Source organism: Hydra viridissima, unplaced genomic scaffold (assembly GCF_058129835.1).
Source record: "Hydra viridissima isolate aposymbiotic clone 2 unplaced genomic scaffold, HvirCarnegie_v1 scaffold_10, whole genome shotgun sequence".
Taxonomy (NCBI): Eukaryota; Metazoa; Cnidaria; class Hydrozoa; order Anthoathecata; family Hydridae; genus Hydra; species Hydra viridissima.
In genome coordinates, this window is record NW_028324309.1 from 767,770 (window position 1) to 791,724 (window position 23,955).

The window sequence follows — 23,955 nt, forward strand, 5'->3', positions numbered from 1 at the left end:
TGGGTAATTTATTCCACAATATTCCAAGTATAAAAATTTTAAAACTCAATCAATAAAGCTAGTTTATTTGCAATTAGCTGGTTTTGGATGAAGAAAAATGCCCTTTTTATGTGGAGGGCAAAACGTCCTGTGATTATTTATTGTTAAAAACTTTTAGGTAAGTTTATTTCTTTTGAAACAAAACATAAATATTAAAACTAAATATATACAGGGCGTTTTACCTGACACATAAAAGGCCATTTTCCTCTTTTTACTAAATACTATCTTATTCTATTTGTAAAATTTTTTTTAGATTATAATTTTTTTTTGTTTTGTAGATCTTTTCCAAGCATTGGGCAATTAATTCCTTTGAATAATTGTCCCATTGTATGTTTTTTCATTTTATATATAAAAAAGATCGCTTAAAACGGGCAATTAACCACAAAAACACTATGTTATTGGTCAGCGCACGCGCACTTTTTAAAAATTGCTTAAAACAAAGGAATACTCATTTTCCGCTCACAAATTGAACACAATAATACTCAGTTGTATACGGTACTATTATTTTAACCAAAACTATTTTTAGAAAAAAGTATAGCTTAATACCTTTAAATAGCAAGCTCATTTCAATTATTATAAAAAATCTGGCTATATTCACTCAATTTAAAAAACATAATACACTCATTTGAAAAGGAGCCATTATAATGAGAAATTAAATATCATTTTTAACAAATTTAGTTAATAATTATTTTTTAAATTCGTTATAAAATGACCTAAAAACATGTTAAACACGTAATAATTTGTTTTAAGGGATATGTCTAATGGCATTTCCTTATAGCATAAAGAAATTCCTATAGGCATTTCCTTATGGTATGCAGCTTATACATAAAAGTATAAAAAAAATTAGTTTAGGAAACAAAACCAAGTTTTACTTAATCGTTTCATAAGTATCTAATTTAATATGACACATCAATCTCGCAAGAGTAAAATCTATCATGAGGATATCATAAAGTCTAGTTCAAAAAAGCGACATGAAGAAGATATATTGCAATCACAACAGTTGCAATTGCAACCTTATTTATCTCAAAGTTCGTCTGCATCTAAATCTGGAGAAGCAATTTCAAAAAGAACAAGATCTGTAAATCCTACAAAAACGACGAAATCTACTATACAGACAACAAGTGCTGCGTTGACATCATTATTGGGAGAGTCTTCGAATAATACTTCAGTTTCCAATATTTCTATTCCTCCTATTCAGCAAGACCCGAGATTAAGGTTTCAGGGTTATAGTCTTTTGGCAAAATTATCTGAAGACTTGTGTAATTTGATAAAGAAAATGCAAGATTTTGGTCAAAGAAACATTTTTCCGAAGAAGAAATTTATGTAAATTTAACTGAACGGGTAATTAAATTACTTTTTCTTAGATTTAAAATGTTATTAAGAACAATGTAGCGTATGATTTTTATATATTTTAGGAGTATACTTCATATCTTCATTTCACTACATCTGATACTCAAATAAATAAATCAGAAAATGATGTTGAGTTTTTCTGCATATTGTGTAATCAAAAGTTTACAACTCGTGTTGGTCGAACATCCAACATTAAGAAGCATTTACAAAGAAAACATCATGATATTTTGGGTAAGTGGTTTGACTCATACGATTCACTAAACAAATCAAATAAAAAGCGAAACGTGCTAGATGCCGATACTTTGAACGCTATGAAGTTCTTTATTACATCAAACTGCTCGATTGATGCATTTAATAATCCCTTTTTGAGGAAAATAGTCAAAGTTCCACTTCCTTGTGCAAAAAGTTTTAGAGAAAACTTGATACCAAAAACGATGGCAAAATTATCAAACATAATTAACGAAAAGTTAGAGGATGCCCTGGTTGTCACTTTATTTAGTGATATATGGACATCTCCTGAAATGTTGGACTTTATTGCAGTTGGTGCAACATTAACGAACAGTGATTTAAAAAAAGAAATAATCATTATTGGTATGGAACAGATGACGGGACGTCACAATGCAGAAAATATTAAATTAGGGATTGAAAAGATTATAAATACCTTTACCTTCAATAAATCAAAAATAAATGGTAATTTTATTTTAATTTTATAGCTTTAATTACTGTAAATACAATGAATTTATTGATTACTTAAGTTATATTTATTTAATAGCTATTACATGTGATGAAGGGAGCTCATTTGTCAGACTGTTTAAGCAATTATTTGAAAAGTCTCAAGAAGAAAGAGTTGAAGAGACGAAAGGAGGCGGTAGTGCATTTGAAAATGATCCATTGCTGAACCAAGAGGTTGCCCTTTACATTGAAGAAGCAGATAATGAGCAGCTAAAAATATGTGAAGATGAAGTCTTAAATATTGAAATTCAAACCTCTGATGAACTTCTTGAAGTGCTATTAACTGAATCAAGGAAGCTTACTTTTACAAATGTTATTCAGTTAGCCAAAACAGCTGAGGAAGTAAACATCACTTATGACTTTAACGAAGATAACGAATACGATCTTCATAGTGCTGAACTAATTAAAGATCTTGAAATTGAATTGGGAACATCGAAGCTACCGCGGTTTTCTTGCGCAGCTCATAAAACAAACATCGCTGTACGAATTGCTATTAAGAAACAAAAATATATGTGTCGTTTACTTGCGACGCTTTCAAAGTACGCAAGAAGCATCAATCAATCTATAAATAGCGTTCAATACCACATAAAAAATGAAGCTAAATTACAAACAAGCTGTGATGGAATTCGTTGGTCAGCAGCTTTCCTAATGTTACAGAGTTTTTAAAGTGCTTATAAAAGAAATGCATTTGATCCGGAAAATCAATGCCCAATCGAATTAGATAAGATTGAACTATACCTACAAATCCTTCTTCCCGCATACCAGTTCAACTTAATTGTACAAAAAAATCTTTCATCGATTGCTGATGTTTTGCCTGCATTGGCTATTATGATTTCAAAATGGAGTAGAATGGAATTACAAGGAAATGGAAAAGAATTTGCTAACTTGTTAATTTCTTCTTTTAAATTAAAGTTTGAGTACGAACTTAACTCAGGAATTTATCAAGTAGCATCACTGTTGAATATCTCAAAGCTTAAATTGTGGTTCTTTAGACCTGATTGTCAATTTATTGTTAAAGGTATTTAGTTATTAGGTTTTATTATTTAATTAAGACAAAGAAAAAGTTTTAAAATTTAGTTTAAAAACTAGTTCTTAAAAACCTAATTTAAAAATTTAACTACTTTTATATATTAATTTATTATATTAAAGTTTGTATTGCAACCTAAAATTATTTAGGAGCAGTAGAAAAGCTACACGAAGTTCTGAAATTCTTTACGCCACGTAATATTTATCAAAGTGCTTTAGAATCGCAACCAGGATGTGAGCTTACACAAGCGAAAGAACGATTGAGTTCAAATGATCAGCAAACTGATTCGCTCAGCGGATTTATGCTAGATGATAACTATTGCCCAGAAGCTCGGGAGCCTAATTTACAACTCTATTTACTTGAAATTGAAAAAGAAAAACTTTACTTTTTTAAGCAAGTTGAAGAGAAAGGACTTGCTGTATCTGTGTATCCTTCTTATGATTTTTGGTTCAAAAATTCTAAAATGCCAATGTTACGAAAGCTATTTGTCATCTTACTAAATATTCCATCATCAGCAGCTTTTATAGAGAGATATTTTAGTACTTCTGGTTTTGTATGTGAAAAGAGACGAGGCAACATGACAGCTGACCTGATTATCAGTCGCTCATTGTTAAAAGTAAACATAAAACTTCTTGAAAGTTTAAATGATTTTTCGGACGACGATGACTCAGATAGTGAAACGTAAACTTATCATATAAAGATAATATATTTTTTGAACTTTTAAAGCACAAAAATAAAATGAATATATAATGCAATAGTTTCAATAATAACGCAACGGTTTAAATAAAAAGTTATATTATATCTTTGAATTAAAAAGTAAAAAGTAATTACTTAACCGATTCGCGTTTTCTTAAAAAGACACATTTTTTAAAATAGATTAGGTAAGTCGCGTTTGTGTCAAGTTTGCAAACCCATTTATTCGCGTAAGTTGCGTTTGAGTTACGTTTTTAAACGCATTTTATATGCGTAAGTTGCGTATTAAATGCGTGCGTAAACGCAGTTATTTGCGTAAATTGCGTTTACGTTTACGTAAGTAAACGCAATAAGTTGCGTCAAATGCGTTTGAGTTTGCGTGTGAGTTTTTATTTTGGAACGCAAACGCAAAACGCAGTTTTTTTTGCGTTCCAATGTATGGTTACACCATTACCAGGTTTGTCAATAGAGAAAAAAAAAGCAGGAGTTTTTAATGGGCCACAAATTCGCTATCTTATAAAAGATAAAGAATTCATTAAAACAATGAATATCAAAAAGAAAACAGCTTGGTTGTCGTTTGTGGTTGTTGTAGAAAAATTTCTTGGTCAAAAAGCAGAAAACTATGCAGATTTAGTTGATGAAATGTTAAAAGCCTTTTGTGATCTTGGATGCAAAATGAGTATAAAACTTTATTATGTAAATAGTCATCTTGACCAGTTTCCTGAAAATCTTGGAGATGTGAGTGAAGAGCAAGGAGAGCGATTCCATCAAGATCTTAAGACAATTGAAGATCGTTACCAAGGACGATGGGACATACATATGATGGCAGACTACTGTTGGGGCATCAAGCGAGAAGACTCAGGAAAAGTTTATAAAAGAAAGAGCAACAAGCAAAAGTTTCTTCCTGAGTAAATAGTTTTAATTAAACAATGTAATCTGCAATCTTTTTTAAAACTAAAGTAAAACATGATTTTGTTATTAATCAATAAAAAGTTGATAACTTTGCTAGGACTTTATTTATAGGACGATATTTATAAAATGTTTATTTTAAACAGTTTGCTTTTTTTTCATCTGCTTCCTGCTTTTGTTTTAGTTTGGTAAACAACTTTTATTGTAAAAAATATATCATAGCACTTCCAAATGAGTTTCAAATCTGTATTTTAGAATTATTTCTAATGTTTTGCAAATTAAAAAAATGTTTATTGCAAAAAATCTGATGCCAGATTTGAATTCAGCGTATCAAAATTATGTAAGAACAAGTGTCAAGTTTAATGCAATAAATTTTTTATAGACCTGTGTAATCCGTGTTATTTATTATTTTATTATCTTTTTTAGGTGACCGAATCATAGATGTTGTCAAAGGTTTCGATGAAGGTCTTAAAGTTTTAATAGCAAAGTAAAGTTCGTTTTTGATTTTATTAGCGAAAAGAAGCAAACTTTTGATGTTAATTAACACTGTAACCAGTAAACTTAATATACAAAAACGTTTCAATATGAAGGTTACAAATAGACTACTTTTCGATCCTCCGTAGCGGCAAATGGCCTAGCTTTATCAGAATATTTTGTTCTACACTTTTAACGCTTTTATCATGAAATTTGATCCTATTACTTGATTATGTCTGCATAATTGGCAAAGGCTTGAACTCATCGACGGCCATTGTTCTGTTAAATAAAAATATTTGACACCAATTTAAAAGCAAGTAACAACAGGATTTACTTTAACTTTATAAAAGTGAAAACTCAACAACTAAAACATGGTCACACCGATCTCTGTTTGGATCGTCATAGATCTTGTTTGGTAAATTTTCTTTCTACAAAGCTAGTTCAATCTTTTTTTTGATTTGATATGAGTTTCTGCAATTTTACTTATATTTTATGTTTTGCTACTGAATGATTCAGTTTTTTACTATTTTATAACTACGATTAGGTTAAAGATGAGGGTCAAAAATTTAAGCTCATCTTCGTTGAGGTTAAAGCTTCAATTTTAAAATGCTTAACGTGCTGGTTTGAGCAAGTTCAAGAAAAAACTGTTGAAACAAACATTAGTTTTGTCATCAACCTGATGTTCTTATAAAGATCGCAAAAAAGAATATTTTTAGTAAGGAAAATGGAGATAATGGAGCATAAAATGAGCCGGTACATCATCTATTTTTGTTCTACTTGTGTCTTTTGTTGTATAGTTCTTTAACAATTAGATACAATTAACAATAGAATAAAAGTTATAAGATAAAGTTTAAAAAGTTTAAAAAGTTTCGTAATTAGAAAAACCGGTAAAAGTAGAAGAAAAATTGATTTTGTAGAAGTGAATAAATAGAGTAGAATGAAGCGAGACTTTGTAAATGAAAGCGAATTTTCTAACTAAATTTCAGAACTTAAACATGAGAAATTAAATTCCAGAAACTAATTATCAGAAAACAGTTCAGAGAAAGAATTATTAACTGCATGACATATGCAGAAAAATCTGTTCGGTAAAGGAAGATTACGTTCTGTTACTCTAACCATTTGATTAGGTAATAGCATTCGCAAAAATTTTCCTTTCCAATAAGAAAAACCAGAACAGTGACTTGTGCTCATTCTCCTCGCAAGTTCTCTAATAACTGAAAAATGTAAAATATATCAGCAAAGGGTTCAAAAACAACTTAATCTATCATACACTACATATTCATAATATATAGTTAAAACTTTAAAGTGATAAATCATTACATATGATAAATCATTCCATCAACAAATATAGAAACGCAAGTTTTAAATTTTTCATTGCAGCAAAACACTTTCCGCAATAGTAAAACGTTGAAGGATGCTATTGAGCGTATGACAACGAACTTTTCTACTAAAACGAAATAAGTTTCAAATAAGTTTTAAACTGATACAACCATTGAACAGATCGCATTAATTACCTGATGAGTTTATAACTTCCAAAACGTTCTATTTAAAGTCGTTCATTTTTTGCTATGCGGGAATTTGCAAGTCAAAAAAAACCTAAAAAAAAAGCAGATCCAATTTGCACCAACGCATCGCTAAACATATAAAATATTCTTCTAAATGTCGAAATGACGCAATATTTAGGATCGAAACAAATGACATTAAAGACAAGAAGAACTGTTTGCTATAGCATTATTTAAAAGACCCGAAAAGTGCTTTCATCGTTTCTCAGTTTGACCCCGGTATAATTGAATACAAATCACTTCGTTGAGGGTCTTGAACAAGTACATTGTGACTTGAAGAGTGGTTTATCAAAAGGGGCATAAATCCATTTTTGCCGATATACAGATTTTATTACTTTTGGATTTATAGTGCAAAGGGATAAGTATAACTATATTAACATGTAAACCCCTTGACAAGGTCGGAAAAGATTGAAAATAAGTATCACAGAAGAGAAAGAGCGCCAGAGATATTCATCTGTCGGAAAAGTACCTGTTATGGCTTACAGGCACAACAACAAGGTGAAAAGCGAGATATTCTTTGGGTCTTGAGTACTGTAAGTGAGCTCAGTTGATGATACACCAGCCAGTTTTTATAGTTCAGGATTATAAGAATTGGTAGCTGTATAATTATTTTAACTTTGAAAGTTACATTTTCTTTGAATTTTCCAGTAAGCCTTTGAAGTTCTTCTAATACTCAACTTACAGTTCCTAAATTATAGTTCCTATTAATATTTAGTTCCTAATAACATTATATACAATGAAATATAAATAAAAACAGTTACTCTTTATACCAATCTTGACAGTCGTTTTTTCAGGCTTTTACCAGATGATGCACTGTTAAGAATGAAAAGTTAAACAGAATGCTTATTATCTGAAGTTTTTTAAATTAGCTCAAATAAAAAGACAGATCAAAAAAGAAATACTGTTTTTTGTGAAAGCACTCTATAAACTACAGTATTGCTCAGAGTAGTTGTAAAACAGTTCTGTTTTCAAAAGAAAAAAAATCTCTTTCCATTACATGTTCTAGAAAAAATGGACTGTTTAACATCGTGCAATACTTCTTCAAAAATGGTTGTCTAAGATCTGGATAATGCAGAGGCTTCAGAATAACTTTAAGCGATAGAGAAATTATTCAATAGTAAACATTATTAGTCAGTATGTGTTTCACTCATCATAAAAGGAAATAATGTTAGAGTGTATCTTCTGTCTGAACTAAATGCTCAAAAGTAAAAGATAAACTGGAAACTTCATAGAAACTAAGAAATACAAGATCTCATCACTCTCTAACTTTAAAAACTTAAGCAATGTTCAATGTTGGATTGGGAAACCTGGGCTGTGAAATCACAAAAAATTGTTACTGACAAGAATAGGAAACAAGAAACAAGAGCCAACAAAGTCAACCTAATCCTGACTTTAGCATTAGTGAATGTTTAATGCTTGACAAATTCAGCACTACAACTTAACATTTGTTCGATATGATCAAGCAGTGTAAAACAAAGATAGCATGTTTGTTTACGTTTTGTTAGAAATTCAGATTTAAAAAAAAAACAGAAAAAAAAGCCATTTCCAACGAGGGGTCAGAAAATCAAAACCTACTTTCGAGAGAACATATAAGTAAAAAGTGCATATTCTTTCGAACCTTGCTTTGTTAGTCTAAAAAGAAAAGAAAGCAGATATGAAAAGTTAAGGACTTTCTTTTCAGAAGGGATTGATACGAAGGACTTTTATAATTGGATTCTTGTTGAAAGATTAATGCAGAATGAAGTTAATGAGTTTAAGGAAAATGAACCGTTTGTTAATACTGTGAAAGGGGTTCTTATGTTTTTATGTTATGATTTATTGATATAAGTTTGATGACGCAGGAATAAGATGCATCTCTAAGTGAAGACGGGAATGGAGTGTAATGGTAGCTTGACGCAGATATAGAATGTGATAGTGGGCTGTTAATGTGTGACGCAGATATGGTAGAAGCGTGGTAGAAGCATCAGACTTTTCAATAACAATTATTAACGCGTAAAGTAATAATAACAATAATACATTAATCGAAATGCAAACAAAAATAAAAATACTTAGTTCTGTTTTTTTTCATCTCTAACTTACTTTCCTTAACAAATATACTTGACTTTTTTTCTTAAAAATCTCTAAAAACTCATTTCTCTTAAAATTTTCTCGTAAGGAAAATCTCTGAGACTAAAGTCTTAAAAAATATGAGATTGAAACCCTAAGATTTTTTTAACCGTTCCTTTTCTATCTGAACGCAGAGATTATTTCGAATTCTCGTACAGACAATACATTTTTTTTCTCCAAGTTCGTTTAACACTTTTGTTTCAACTTCTGAGCCATGGTTCTTTAAAACAGGTTTTTTTTCTTTTGGTTTGTCGTTATCTCAGAATGGTTACAGAACATTCGAGATCTTTATGAAATAAACTCATATCATTGTAATTCTAGTCGTGTTTCCGAAAAACGTATTAAACATTAACGTTGGGACTTATTCAGTTTTCATGTAGTTGAACATGTGTATCCACCTGGTATTTTGGTTGACTCGCTCTTTTTATCGAGTCGGGTAAAAACTTAAAGATAATCTTTATAGTTTTCTCAATATTCACAAAACTGAAAAGAAATATTCTACAAGACTTTTAACTCTCGGTATCAAAGAATGTTCTATGTTCGTGTTTTTACATGGGATTGTTAAAATTCATATACTAAAATAGAGCTTTTGTCCCAAACATCAAAGGCTCATACATTAATAAAGCCTCTGCCGAAGAGGTTAGAAAGAAAGTTAGGAGGGTATCAGTAAGTTATTTCCGATGTTAAGTAGAGTTAGGAGGAGGTTCAAAGTTTTATTTAGGAAAAGGTTTTGTTTGATTAAATTCATTTAATTGTATCATAGACATCTTTAATTGCATAAATAATCTTTATTCAAATCTAATTAATGTAATTGAGCATTTTTATGAGGTTAAAGAGTCTGCAGCTTGGTTCGTAACGCTGAAAACCGCGCGATTAAAACGTCTCTTAACATTTTGAAGAATATTGTGTTTACCGTCCTCAGTATATTTTCTTGATTTAAATCAGAATGTGTAGATATGGCATGTTTTGTAAAAGGTAATTGTGTGCTAATAGAGGGTTAAAGAGATATTGGTTATAAAGTTAAGTTGAAGGAACACGGAGATTGAGGTTTAGCGTCTGGGAGCTGCAAGCTTAGGGATTTTTGTAAGTCTGGCCAAACGAAATTTAATTTTGTCACAATAAAGTTTTTCTTTAAAAATGTTCCCTATGGAAAACCTCTCACATTTTAAACTGTTTTAAATATAGTGAAGAAAAAAATAAAAAAGAGAACATGTATAATATCCCATATGTCCTGTTTGAAAACACGCCTTTAAATCAAACTTCTAATTGCTTGTTCGACATCAAATCTGTTCTTTAATTAATTGCTTTACTAATCATTTTTTTCAAAATAATGCCCCAAGTCTTAATATGTATGTATGTATGTATGTATGTATGTATGTATGTATGTATGTATGTATGTATGTATGTATGTATGTATGTATGTATGTATGTATGTATGTATGTATGTATGTATGTATGTATGTATGTATGTATGTATGTATGTATGTATGTATGTATGTATGTATGTATGCATGCATGTATGTATGTATGTATGTATGTATGTATGTGTGTGTATGCATGTATGTATGTATGTATGTATGTATGTATGTATGTATGTATGTATGTATGTATGTATGTATGTATGTATGTATGTATGTATGTATGTATGTATGTATGTATGTATGTATGTATGTATGTATGTATGTATGTATGTATGTATGTATGTGAATGAATGTATATTAATATTTGCCCTGTTTATAAAATAAGTGGAATAAAAATTTTATTTTAATTTGATTTTAAAATTGATTAAATTTTTACTCACTAAATCTCATTCTTCATTTTCATTGAAAAAATCTTACTGGTATCTCGTTATTGGTATCACTTTATATTGAATTTCAATATTTAGTGTAAACAGAGTACTGCCAATAATGTTTTTTTAAATTGGACTTAACATGTTGTCTTGACTAAAAATAAAACTTGGTTTAGTGATATCGTTCTGAGCATCCAAAAAACGATGCTATTTAAAAAGGGTTTCGAACACAATATCCAGGATTTAAGAAATAATCAATGAAACTGTTTGATTTTTCCATGGCTACCTTATTTCAAAGAAAACATACTTGTTGAATGATTATCATCACTTCATTTAAAAGCCTTTTAAAATTATTGTAAGAAATTAAAAAGTCTTTAAATCATGAAAACCATGTGTTATTTTTGAACATGCAAACCATGTGTTATTTTTGATAATGAAAACCTTGTACTTTTTTTGAAATTTCAAGTTCATAATGATTCTCAACCTGAAGAACTTTATCAGTTTTTAAAGACCAATAAAACATTGAGCTTTTATTAGGTACTTTACAAAAAACAGGTTAAAACTGCACCAAGATGTGTAATTTTTTTTTTCAATACTAGAATGTACTGAACTGTTATAATAATATTAAAACTGTTATAATAAACTTGTTATAATAATTTCAAAAGTTTGCATACAAAAAGTAGATTTTTTTATAAACTGATGTCTAGAAACTTTTGTAAATCAGAATTTATATTTCATGTGGATCTTCAAACTGAAGATCCACATGAAATATAAATTCTGATTTACAAAAGTTTTATATAAATTATATAAACACAGAAAAAATGTCAACTATTATTATTAAAATTGACATTTTTTCTGTGTTTTATAAAATCTTAAAACAAAAAAATGAAAATATGTCAAAATGAAATCCGAACTATTGTAGTGTTTCCTTATCAAGTTGTTATTTTCAAAGAGGAAAATGTTACAGAGTGGAAATGGAGAATTGATACTTAAATAGGAAAAAACTTATTCTCCGATATTTTCCTGTATCTCAAAGGAAAAAGCACACCTATTCTTGTTATATTCTTGTTAGGTAGACATTTTTTAAAAGAGTATTTATAACACATGAAAAAATTTAGAATGGAAAAATTATTTAAGAATTTGTTTAGTTTATGTTTAAGAAAAGAATATTACCTAATCGCAATAACACAACACATATTCACAATTATAATAAGATATAAAAATTATATTATGTTGGGAATATTCTCGATCTATTGTTAGGATACTGTCTCAGTTTACTATTGCCTTTTTTTGTCTGTTTGGTGGATATACTGAAAGTTGATGCTGGCGAATGTGAAATTTGCTTTGATGATATGAATGCAGGTTACATTTTTTTTACTTTTTACTCTAAGTTACAAAGTCAAGAAACTTTATTTAAAAAAAAAAAAGATTGAAAGAGACTCTGGTTCTGTTAACAACATAAATATTGGACACCACAATAGTTCTAAGCAACAAGGGTACATTTGAACTATTTGAACATCCCAAATAATTTGCTTTGTGTTGAAGGACAAAGTGGCATGTACCTTCTGGAAAAGGAGAGAGAATGAATGCAATCAGTTACAGACAAGTTTTAGAAGATCGCTTATTGCCATTTATTGACATTCATGATACAGAGAACTTTATACAAGTAATGCAACCTGCCATAATGCCAAGATGGTCATGACATAGTTTCAGGGCCATAACTTTGAAATTTTTATAAGGCCTAATAAATTCCCAGATTTAAACCCCATAGATCTTAGTGAAATACAGAGTTGCTGCTTAACACTTGACGCACTAATAGATGCAGTTTGGTGTGTCTCGGAGCAAAGAGATTACTCAAGAATTGTGTAAAAGTATGTGTGATTTGTTGCTAAGGACGATCTCTGGTGTCTCCACATCATCTTTATTGACATTTTTAAATTGTTTTTAATTATGCGCGTAGCCAGTATATAAATATGACTTTCAGCATGATTGATTGACTCATTATTTACATTAGATTTGTTAAAGTTGCTAAATTTATGCTAAGCACTGTAATTAGTTAGTTTTTAAATGTAAAAATTTGTATTATATGACTCTGAGTAATTAACTGGACTTTACTTTACTCCTAAAAAGTGTACGCACACACACACACACAAGCATACACACTATATTATTCATTAAAAATCTTTCTGAAGAATTTAAATATTGGATATTTTAATCCTGAAATTTTCTTTCCAAAGATTTCGAATCCATAATCATGTTTTTAAACTTTTACATTTTAACTTTCAGGTGACAGAATCGCCAGACTAACTCGCTTATGTATATACCATAAAAAGTGAGTGTTTCCTGTGCTCTTATAAATGAGATTTATGAAGTTTATTATAATAATAATTATTTTTATACTTTATTTAACCGATCATTATTAATATATCATTACAGGTAATGATATTTTTAAAAGATTAATATTACAAACAAGCAATCAATAAAACACTACATTTTAATATCTGAATAGTAATGATGAAAAACGTACATAGTGTGTTTAGCTGCATATTTAGATATACAGATGGCTGGTTTTTAACTACAATTTTAGATGTATTGATGACTGGTTTAAACGAAATCGCTGTTGCCCGTAGCATCCCGAAGAAATTTCACAAGATACTCCTTCGTTATCTACTATACCGGAAATCTCTAGCAATTCTGCTTGCGTTGATTCCGAAAGAGAAAACGCATCTCAAAATTTGACGCCGAAAAACTATAATATAACTCAAAGTGACTCAGTAGTTGACAATTCGATAGATATTGCTGCAAGCTCTTCACATATGGAGGTACTTTCAGATAGTTGTTTACAAAATGTTCGCGGAAGTTCACCTAATTTAAAAATGATATGCTCTGAGACAGAAAACTCGTCAAAATTTAAAAAGAACTTAAACACAGATAACACAACAAATCCTCTGAATGATAACTTAGGTGGTCTAGAGTCTCCAACCCAATTTACAAATCTAACACCAAGTACTTTCCAAAAAACAGTAGTGCATGTAGATGACGGGAGTCTGCACGACTCCTTTGCACTCTTTGATGAGGAACTAAAATCAAAACAATTCTTGTTTCGCACCATTCGGAACCAACTACTTCAGAAGAAACGTGATCTTATCGTCGCCTTTACGAAATTTTCGTTTGTACTTAATTTCATTACGTCATGGGGTGTTGAATTACTTCAAGTTTAAAATAGCAAAATTTCGCTCGATAGAAGCCATAAATTTTTTGTTATTAAATGGATATAGATTATTATTAGTATTAGCTAGCGAGTAATATTCTAATAAAAGACGATGCCATCCATTATAACGCTGGTGCCAGACTTCTATTAACCCAAATAAGTCGTTTATATGCCTATGTCAGTTTCAAATACACTCTCATGAAGTATATAAAGTAAATATTCTTTCAAAATCTGCCATAGTTTTTGATTTAACGCTTTTTGAAATTAGCTACTTTCTAGATATTACGAATAAATTTCAACTATTTCCAATACCTACGCCTCTTACATCATCTTAAAAAGTTAAATCAAAGTAAATATTTTTTTTGCGCGCGATTCATATAATTTCTCTCACTTTCCCTCTCTCCCTTTGCTCTTGTTTCCTCGCTTTTCTATGCTTTCTCTATCCAATCTCAACCTCCTCCTGGTGCCACTTCCCCCTTTTTTTCTCTTTTATAAACACTTATTAAGTGCAAATATATAAAAATGAAAAGTTGTATATTTTAAACATGTTATTTAAGTCTTCTCTACTATTTCAATAAAATATAATGAAAATCCTGAAGATTTTTCTGCAACTTGTCTGTATTGTCTGTTTTTTACGTTCTCGGAGAGTTGCGGTGTTTTGCGAAGCGAAAGTTTCTCTAATATAACGGGTGACAACTAAAAAACGAGACTGAATTTAAAGACACATATCTCATTGAAGTAAGATAAAGCAAAAAGGAAAAGTGTTCTAGAAAGTATTTTTATTCTAGTTTTTAAATATATAGTCAGTTGTTCTTAATTAAACCATTTCCTCTGACTTTATCAACTAGGCCTGGTATAGACTGAGCTAGGCTCCGTATGAGCTCAATATCAATTATGTTAAGGCAATACTTGATTCTAGAAAGTAATTTTTTAAGATTTTCTGCATGCCAATTATACTTGTAGACAAGGCCTTTCAAAATACTCCAAAAATTTTCGATAGGACGACATTCTGGCAATTTTCCAGGGTTATCCGCTTTCTCGACATAATGCACGTTTTCCTTGTTTAGATACATAATTATTGTTTTTGCATAGTGAGATGATGCTAAATCTGGCCAGAATACATAGGCACCATCTCAATGATACTTATTGATGAATGGAATAAGTCTCTTTTTAATCCATTTGTTTAAATAGATTTTTTGATTTACAGCCAGTCCACTTGGTACAAAATAAGGTTGAGGAATTCCATTTTCAGATAAAAAAATCCGTAAAAGTAATTTCTTTTGAAACTTTTGTTTTGTTTGGTATTTAACTGTAGATGGAGTAAATGGATAAAACTTAAAATCTTTGCGCGCTCCAAATAATATGGTATGTTCAAGTTTTAAAATTTTTACTGTATGTTTCCTTGTTATCCAATATCGCGATTAAAAAGCTACCGACTCCTAAAAAGATGTGCAATTACATTTTACGAGAAGAAAGGTAAAAAAGGCATCTTGAAATTTAATCGTTGTAATCGCTTACGGTATGATTGGTGTTTCCATCGACGAGCTGACTTAAAAATCAAAATTACAAATAATTTTTCAGAGAAACGATGAAACGAATTTGAAAGTTAGTTTTAAATCAAATTAGAATGGAGTCTTCTCTGGCGAAAAAAGGAATTTAGGTGAAGTAATAATAATTCCATTTGAAAGAAATAATATTAATTGAAGATGACATGAAGAAATAATAAGAAGTCCATTTCAGAAAGAATTTCCTTTGCTATTCCATTGTATGTAGTTGAGGCCTTATCTTTAAATTACATTCCACTGCGTAGGCGAGTGGTAGCTTATAGCAGTCTGTAAATACTGTAAAAAGAACTAAGTTTGATTTCTAATAGTAAGATTCCTGATTGGATAAGTCAATAGTTTTCATGAACTATGTCATTTATTCAAAAAAACATATATACTTCGCTAATAAAAGTATAAGGAAATAATAAAATATAAAATAAAAAATATATATATAGTAAAATAATTAAAATATCGCTTTTAGTTATAAAAATATCGTTCAGCAGTATGAAGCAAAAACATCTGGTACACAAAAATCAGAAGTAAAAATTGTACTTACCTGTTTTACTCAAGAAACCAATCTAGATTTTAAAAGTTGTACTTACCTGTATTAATCAAAAAGCCTGCCTTAATTTTGTATCAAAACGACCCAGTTTACAGAAAAAAATGATCCAACTACATCCACGTTTGACTAAAATATCCACTGGTTATTTACTATTTCTGTCGCAACAAATTTGAATAACAAACAACTATTTTTACATACAGTTAATGTAGGTTTCCATATTAAAGCTCACAGTACTTCGTCGATTTTTTATCACTTCGTCTAGAATACCTGCAAGTACCCAGAAGATAATTTATCGCCTTGTCTAAAATACCTAAAGTCCTGCAAGTAAAAACCTGCAAGTGCGAAATTTGTTGGTTTAAGTTTCCTTTTGCTGCAAGTTTTCGTTTTGCAGTTTACTTACCAAAACGAACTGTAAAAAATTCTGCTTTAAAACCATGAATTCTGCTTATAAAATCATGGATCTTTCAACCAGACTGATTTTCAACCAGATTTCCCCAAAAATATTTTAAGACCACATTGGTTTCAGTTATTAATAGCAAGAGCTCATAAAATAATAGCATAGTAAGAATAAATTGAAATACTAAAAACGTTAAGTATTTAACAAAATGAAAGATTTATTTATAAACGACCAAGTTTTAGTTTTTTTCTTAATTAAGAGCGAGTTGGTCCACCTTTTTTTTTATTACTTCAATAATTCTACTTGGCATTGAAGAAATAAGATTTTTTAATTCATCTAAGGTTATTTGTTCGCAGCATTCCTTTATGTTTTCTTATATTTCATTGACATTATTAACTTGCATTCCATTTGCATAATACAAACGAACCAAACTACTGCATATGTTTTCAATAGGATTTAAGTCCGGGCAATTTGGAGTCCATTGTAAAATAATTATTTTGTTTGTTTGTAGCCAAATTTTTGTATAACTTGAGCTATGGATGCAAGCTCTGACCTATTGAAAAATTGGATTTCTGCTGGTTATTTTTTTAAAGCAAGGTAAATAACTTTCTTTTAGAAGTTCTATATAGTTTTCAGAATCTAGAGTACCTTTAACAAATGCTATGATTTTCCTCTACTTCCAAAAACTACCCAAACCATTAAACTGCCGCCTCCAAATCTACGTCAAAATAAAACTTTTTCTTCCTTTCTTAAATCATGCCATTAATACGGATAACTAAAGTCCTGCATTATCTCTAACGTAACTAAGCGAACGTAACGGTACGTAATCATTGAAATAACGTTCATTGTACGAACGTATCAAAACGTAATTAAATTTTAGTTTTGTTAATTTTGTCCACGAACGTAACTTAACGTAATTGAGGTAACTAACAAAACAACAGAGGAGAGGTTGAGTGATTTTTCTATAAACAAATATTCACAGATATAAAAAGAAATTTTTCAATAAACAAATATTCACAGATATAAATGTTAAACTTTGTTTACTTCAGAGATAAAAATGTGCTGTGATTTAAATTTTTAATTTGCGAATTTATCACTCCTTCAAAATGAACAAAGGACCGAAAAACAAAAGAAATGTAGTCCTCTGGGACCACTTTGAAATATACAGTGCTGACAGTGACGGTATTCCAAGAGTGAAAAGTAAGCACTGTCCAAATGCAATTTGCAGAAGAAAAAATGGTTCTACAGCTGCCATGAGGACTCATCTACGAACTCAGCATCAAAGCAAGTTTACAGAAATGATAAAACAACAGACTCAACGAAAAATGGAAGAACTAAATGACGAAGCTAATTTATGTGAAGCCACTAAAGAAGCTGAAGATTTAGAAGCAGAAGTTTCAACGTCAAAAAATTCTACAACCTCTTTACTAAGTGAAGGGCTTCTTCCACCTGATCTAAAAAAGCCAAAACTTTAATAAGAAAAGCTTTAATAAGTTTCATCCTGTCCCATGCCACTCAAGCATGAATTTTTTTCGTCCTAAGTATTCCTTGTTTGACCAGAGACAACTAGAGTTTGACTTGGACCTAATGAAGCTGTTGGTAGAATGTGATCTTCCATTCACATTTGTTCAATCTAAGGGTTTCCAATCCTTTTGTTCAAAGTATCTTCCACGTCATCAACTGAAATCAGCAACAACCTTTTCAAGACAGATACTCCCACTACTCTATGAAGAAGTGAAGAAACATCTTTCATCTCAACTTGCTAACATTTTACCAACAACTTCTGGAGTTTCCTTTACAACAGACTTGTGGACATCTAGAAATAATGAAGCCTACATCAGCATTTCACTTCATTTCATTGATGAGAATTTTGAGCTCCAGAGGATCATTTTAGCTTGTAAGCCATTTCCATTTCCTCACACTGGACAAGCTATTGGTAAAAAGCTCGATGATTCAATCACTGAACTTGCACTTTCACAAGACTGCTTGCGTGTAGTGGTACATGACTGTGCTGCCAACATGAAATCAGGATCATCAAAAGCATATCAAATCAACGAATCATTACTTTGCATTGACCACATGTTAAATCTTGTATTATCTAAAGGAGTTGATTCACTCAGAACTACCAAAGAACTCATCAAATGTGCAACCAATCTGTCATCTTTTGTTCATCAGTCTACAAAAACAGATGAGGCAATCTCCAAAGCATGTAAGCAGCTTGATGTTACTTACCGAAAAATAATTCCACCAGTTGTCACTAGATGGAACTCTAATTGTCTCATGTTGGATTCAATCCTGCAGTTGAAATCACCACTTCTCCATCTCAAGAATTCTGAGGCTGATTTTTCAGAAAAAATTCCGAATGAAAAGGAATTTGAGCTAATGGCTGATGTTCAATTTTTGTTGAACATGTTCCTTGAAGCATCTAAAAAGTTTGAGTCAGACAAAGTTCCTACCATTCACGAAGTTCCTGTACAAATTTTCATTATTCGAGAGAGGCTCATCAAAATAAAGACAGAAAAAGAATTAAAAGGTCGAAAATTTTTGTCAGAAGCCTGCAAACTTGCTACTGCTTTACTTGAACAGCTAGAAAAGAAAATTCCTTCTGGTGGAACAGATAACAAACTATATTGCTTAGCTCATCTTCTGGATCCCTACTACAAAGGAGCAATTTTAAAAAAGTTGAAGACTTTTGATCAAATAGTGAAAAATGCAACTGAGTTATTCTCCGAGGAAACAAATATCAGTACAGATAAACCAAAAGAACTTCCACCAAATTTTGATGAAATGAATGAAGCCCAGCAGCTTGTTTTTGAGATCTCTTCTGATATCCACAACTCAACCAAAAAATGCAGTGATGTATCTCAGGAGATTGAAAAATTCTTGGCTATGCCATTGACAGATGCTTGTGAGAAAGAACCTTTGAAATGGTGGGAAAAAAATGAAATACATTTTCCTCATCTTAGCAAACTTGTGCGTAAAATCTACCACATCCCTGCTACATCTGCAACTTCAGAACGTGTTTTTTCAGCCTCTGGAAGAATTATCAGTGACAGAAGATCTAACCTTGATTCAGAAAATGTTCACATGATTGTGTTCATTAGAGAAAATTTGGACAAATTGAAACAGATCAAAGTTCTTGAGACTGAAGAAGAGCAAAGCTTAAGAATGGCTGCAGAAAAGTGACCTTAAAAAATGTCAATTTTAAGCATTTTTTTCACATTGTATATTTTTTCTAAACTTTTGGTATTTTTCTAGTATTTTCAGAATCTTTCAAAAAATAGTTATCAGGAATACTGACAATGAGTCACTTACGCTAGTAAAGACTGTATTTTGGGTCAATTTTAACATCTCATTTTTTTGGAATTTCACACAGACAAATTACCTTTTTATTTGTTGATGAAATGATGTGTTACGTTATATGATATGTTATATTTATGCCAACTAAAAAATAGTTTTATATCTTTATGTTGACAAAGTAATAGTTTTATTTTTATGTCAACGAAAGTATAGTTTTATTTTTATGTTGACTTAATCATAGTTCTGTTTATTGTTGACAAAATGAATGTTTATAAAATGAAAGGAAGCCTTCAGTTTCATTACAACGTGTCAGAATCACAAGTAGGATATTTCATGTTTTACTAATTTTTGGTAATCAAAGTATTCCTTCAGTACTTTTGTGTAATAAAAAATTAATAGTTAAATTTCCAATGTGTGCCTTCTTTTGTAATAAATAATGCAAAATATTTCTTTTAAGCAAGGTTCATTTTGTTTAGTTTTAATAGATTATATTTGGGAACTTATTATGTTACATTTTTGGATAAAATATGTTTGGGCATAAAATTTTTATCTGCTTGCATTACTAAAATAATAATGCCAAAATAATTATATTGATGATGAATTGCAAGGTTTATTTACTTGGTATTGTAATACTGCAAGACGAACTGAGTTTTGTTATTTATATTAGTTATGTTTAATTACATTCTATAATGAAATTAACAAAATAAATACTTAATTTCATTACAGTCAAAAGAAGAGATTAATGTAATTTCATTACCATTATTTTTATAGCACTGGGGATGATACAGATCCTTATCCAAATATTATTCAATTATTACTTAATTAACAGAATTGAGCAACCATAATGCAGTATTTTATGTAATAAACTTAAATTTTAATAAATTCTTTACAATCCCGTTAATTTCGTTTAACTACGTACGAAACGTAATTTGGAAAACTCCGTTTAATTTTTTAACGAAATAAACGTAAGGCTGAGTTCGTTTTGTTCGTCAATTATGTTAATTACGTTTAACGTAATTAACGTAATCAGACGTAATTAACGAACGTAATGCAGGACTTTACGGATAACCATCAGGGCCATCTAAATCGAATTTTTTTTCATCAGATCATAATAGCATCACTCTAATATAACCTTGTTTTAACTCAATTTCTAGTAACCTCATGCCCGGCGTTTTTTTGTCTAAGAGTAATTTCTGTTTTTCTTTTTAACTTCTTACGATTCATGAATGGATTTCAGGCGCGGATCTAACGGGTGGCCATTGTGGCAATGGCCACATCGTTTAAATTAAACGGCAGCCGCAAAAAATTCTAATTTGTCTGCCGTAATTTACGGATTTTGGCTATAGAGATTCCGCCATGGCCACTACGGTTCTTATTATACGTTACCGACGTTTTATTCAATCAATAAATGCTATGAAAAAACATTAAAATATTGATCTTTTATCGAAATTTCAACCGTGAAAATAAAATTTAGCCACAAAGTTACAAATTCCTGTATCCGCGCCTGGATTTGATTACTCGCTAAATAGTTCGAACACTATTAGCTGATGATAAATCACTTTTTACCTTCTCAGCAGTTGTGTTGAAATGCTCACTAACGTAAAAAATACTCGTTAAGCCCATTTATTATCTTTTACGTCTTTTTTAAACACAATTCTCAATTCAACGTCTTCTTAAACACAATTCCATTTCTTAAGATAATTAATAACAAGAGCCTTTTATTTGATTATATTTCTTGCTATTTCCCTTTCACATAGGTTTTTTGAACAAAAAGCATCAATTTTACTACGCTCGTAATCAGTGATATCTTTTGCTTTGCCCATTTTGTAAATTAAACTAGATAATCTAAAACAAGTATAATTTTAAAAACTCATAATAAATTCAATTTATATAAAGAAAATTTAGAGAAAATTTCAAGCTAAAATGTTTTAAAAAAAAAAATGGTTTAAAAATTTTGTCGTTTTGTAAATATTCAAAGTTTAAGTTTTTTTTTTAATTTTTTTATTTTTTCGAAATTCTAAATTTTTTAGACATTCATGTATATATATAAGCTATTACTTATTAGAATAAAATAGTTAAAATAAAAATGTAAATAATTGTTTCATAAAAAAATTGTAAGTTTTATGAAGTGGTCTTAAAATTTTGACACGAAGCGGACTAAGTTCCATAACTTAATGTATCATGCTTTAAAATTTTTATTATTTTTATAATTATTGTGTTTATCATAATTAATATTATTATTATTATTACTATATTTTAATATAATTACTATTTCAATGAGAAATATTATTTGTTTCAACTTTCCGTTACAAATCATTTTTTATCGCATTTCGAGTCCTAATTAAAATTTAAATTAGTTTCCATCACTACTTTTTATTTCTCTGAAATAAAATAGTTTTATTACTAATTTCGTTGTTGTTAATGGAATTATCACCTTTATGCATAATTGATCTCAATAAAAAAATCGCTCTCACTAATTCAAGTAAAGTTCTATAATAAAATAAAAGTAGTAAATATGCAGTACACATTAACCCAAGTCGCAGCGCTCTTATGGGCCAGTGCCGGCTACGCCAGTTTGGCGGGTCCATTTTACGGGACATTAAAGCTCCATGAATGTCTTGCCGGAGCCAATATGAACCATTGCTGTACCGTGAAAGATTCACTAGAGCTGGTTTGCCAGATAGCAACTGTCATATAGTCCTTTTGCGGCATCCCAGTCCTGGATATCCAATTACCGGCCCGATATACATACACAGATGGCACGCCAGAACTGGTATCTACAACTGGACCACTGCTCTAGAACATAACTGAATAGCGTTTACGGCAAATTTTTCGAAGCCTGTTTTGGACTCTCAAGATAGGGACAGAATAAACGAATGCTTATATGAAAATTATAAAACTGATTGTAATGAAGTTTTATATCTTGAGTTCAAATACTCTAATATTGATAAATATATAAATGTTTCAAATAAAAAACTGTTTTTTTGTTTCACATGACATTTTTTTGGCAAAAATATTTACATAAATTTTAAATATAAATATTTATTTTTTGGTCAACAAAACACATTCTTACAATAATTTGTTGAATGTTACCTTTTCTGTTTTTCGTTTTTTAGAATAAATATGATAAAATAAGGTACAAGTTCTCAGTAAGACTAAGTATAATTTTTACTTTTAGTTTGTTTAAATTTACTTTTTTAAATAGTAGTGAAGAAAAATTATCTAAGTTTTAAATTTAGACCAAAGAAACCTAGTTATTATATAGGTCTAAAATGATAGTTGCTAACTGACTTACATCAGTTGGGAGCTGCCAACATAGTACTTTAATTAATTGCTTGTGCAGAAATCACAAATAATAGTAAGAAAAACAGTAAGTATAGCAGTTTATAATATTAATAAAAAAGTACTGTAGATGATTTGAATATTTCTTTATTCAAAAATTTGTTATATAATACATTATGAAAAAATGTAAGGTCTTCTTACATGCATTTATATCTTAAACTAGAAGGGATTATTCCTAAACTTTAAGGGATAATTATCAATATTGAAAGATATAAAGTTATACGTATCATACATTTTTTGATAACATACATTATGTATATTTTATTCTTAGTATTATATTTAGTAACAATTAATGTGTTGTATTCAACTACAAAGAATGATGTATATTCACAAGAGCATTAAGAAAAAATGCTCCAACCAAAGATGCATCCGAAAGTGACATCCAAAAAGCCATTGTTCACTATTTGGCAGAAGCTACTGATCGTAACGGTAGCAGAAAATAAAGAGCCATTAGAAAGTCTGCTGAGATAAATAGCTTTGAACATTGTTAAATACCAATCGTTGGTAGTATGGTTGCTATAATTGCAGTCTGGCATAAATTATTTACACAGATTCATTTTACATTTTATTTCTAAATGTTTCTTAAAGGGATTTTGATGATGACACATAATTTATCAATAATAATAAAAAAAATTTTAAAATAGGTAGCTCCTTATAAAGCATTTCTGAAGAAGTTTGAATGTATATAAATCACATCTTTTTGATATTTTTTCTAATAATTTATATTATATATTGTAATTGTAATAATTTATGTCATATATATTATATTAATAATTTACTTTATATACAATATAATAGTTAAGTCAAAATTAGTTTATTTTTATCAACGAATTTTTCTTTATAAGATTTATAAATAGCATTTGTTCATTGAATTTGGTTTTATTTTAATGAATCAATTTATATTCATTTTGTTTTAAA

At 29.8% G+C, this 23,955-nt stretch overlaps 1 protein-coding gene and 1 pseudogene across 1 annotated transcript; both read left to right on the forward strand.

Annotated features, from left to right (window-relative positions):
* The first annotated feature begins 2,808 nt into the window (after positions 1 to 2,808).
* On the forward strand, positions 2,809 to 3,966 carry LOC149882509 (uncharacterized). Its single transcript, XM_090065677.1, has 2 exons — positions 2,809 to 3,139; positions 3,298 to 3,966. The coding sequence occupies exons 1-2, from the start codon at positions 2,950 to 2,952 to the stop codon at positions 3,831 to 3,833; spliced, it is 726 nt and encodes a 241-aa protein (XP_089921803.1). The 5' UTR covers positions 2,809 to 2,949; the 3' UTR covers positions 3,834 to 3,966.
* Positions 3,967 to 9,848: 5,882 nt separating this feature from the next.
* On the forward strand, positions 9,849 to 13,902 carry LOC149882510 (uncharacterized; annotated as a pseudogene).
* The last annotated feature ends 10,053 nt before the right edge of the window (positions 13,903 to 23,955 follow it).

Excerpts from the sequence above, each read along its gene's own strand:
- LOC149882509 (XM_090065677.1), top strand. The coding sequence starts at position 2,950 with ATGATTTCAAAATGGAGTAGAATGGAATTACAAGGAAATGGAAAAGAA. Across the intron at positions 3,140-3,297 it reads TTGTCAATTTATTGTTAAAG|GAGCAGTAGAAAAGCTACAC; the intron begins GTATTTAGTTAT and ends AAAATTATTTAG.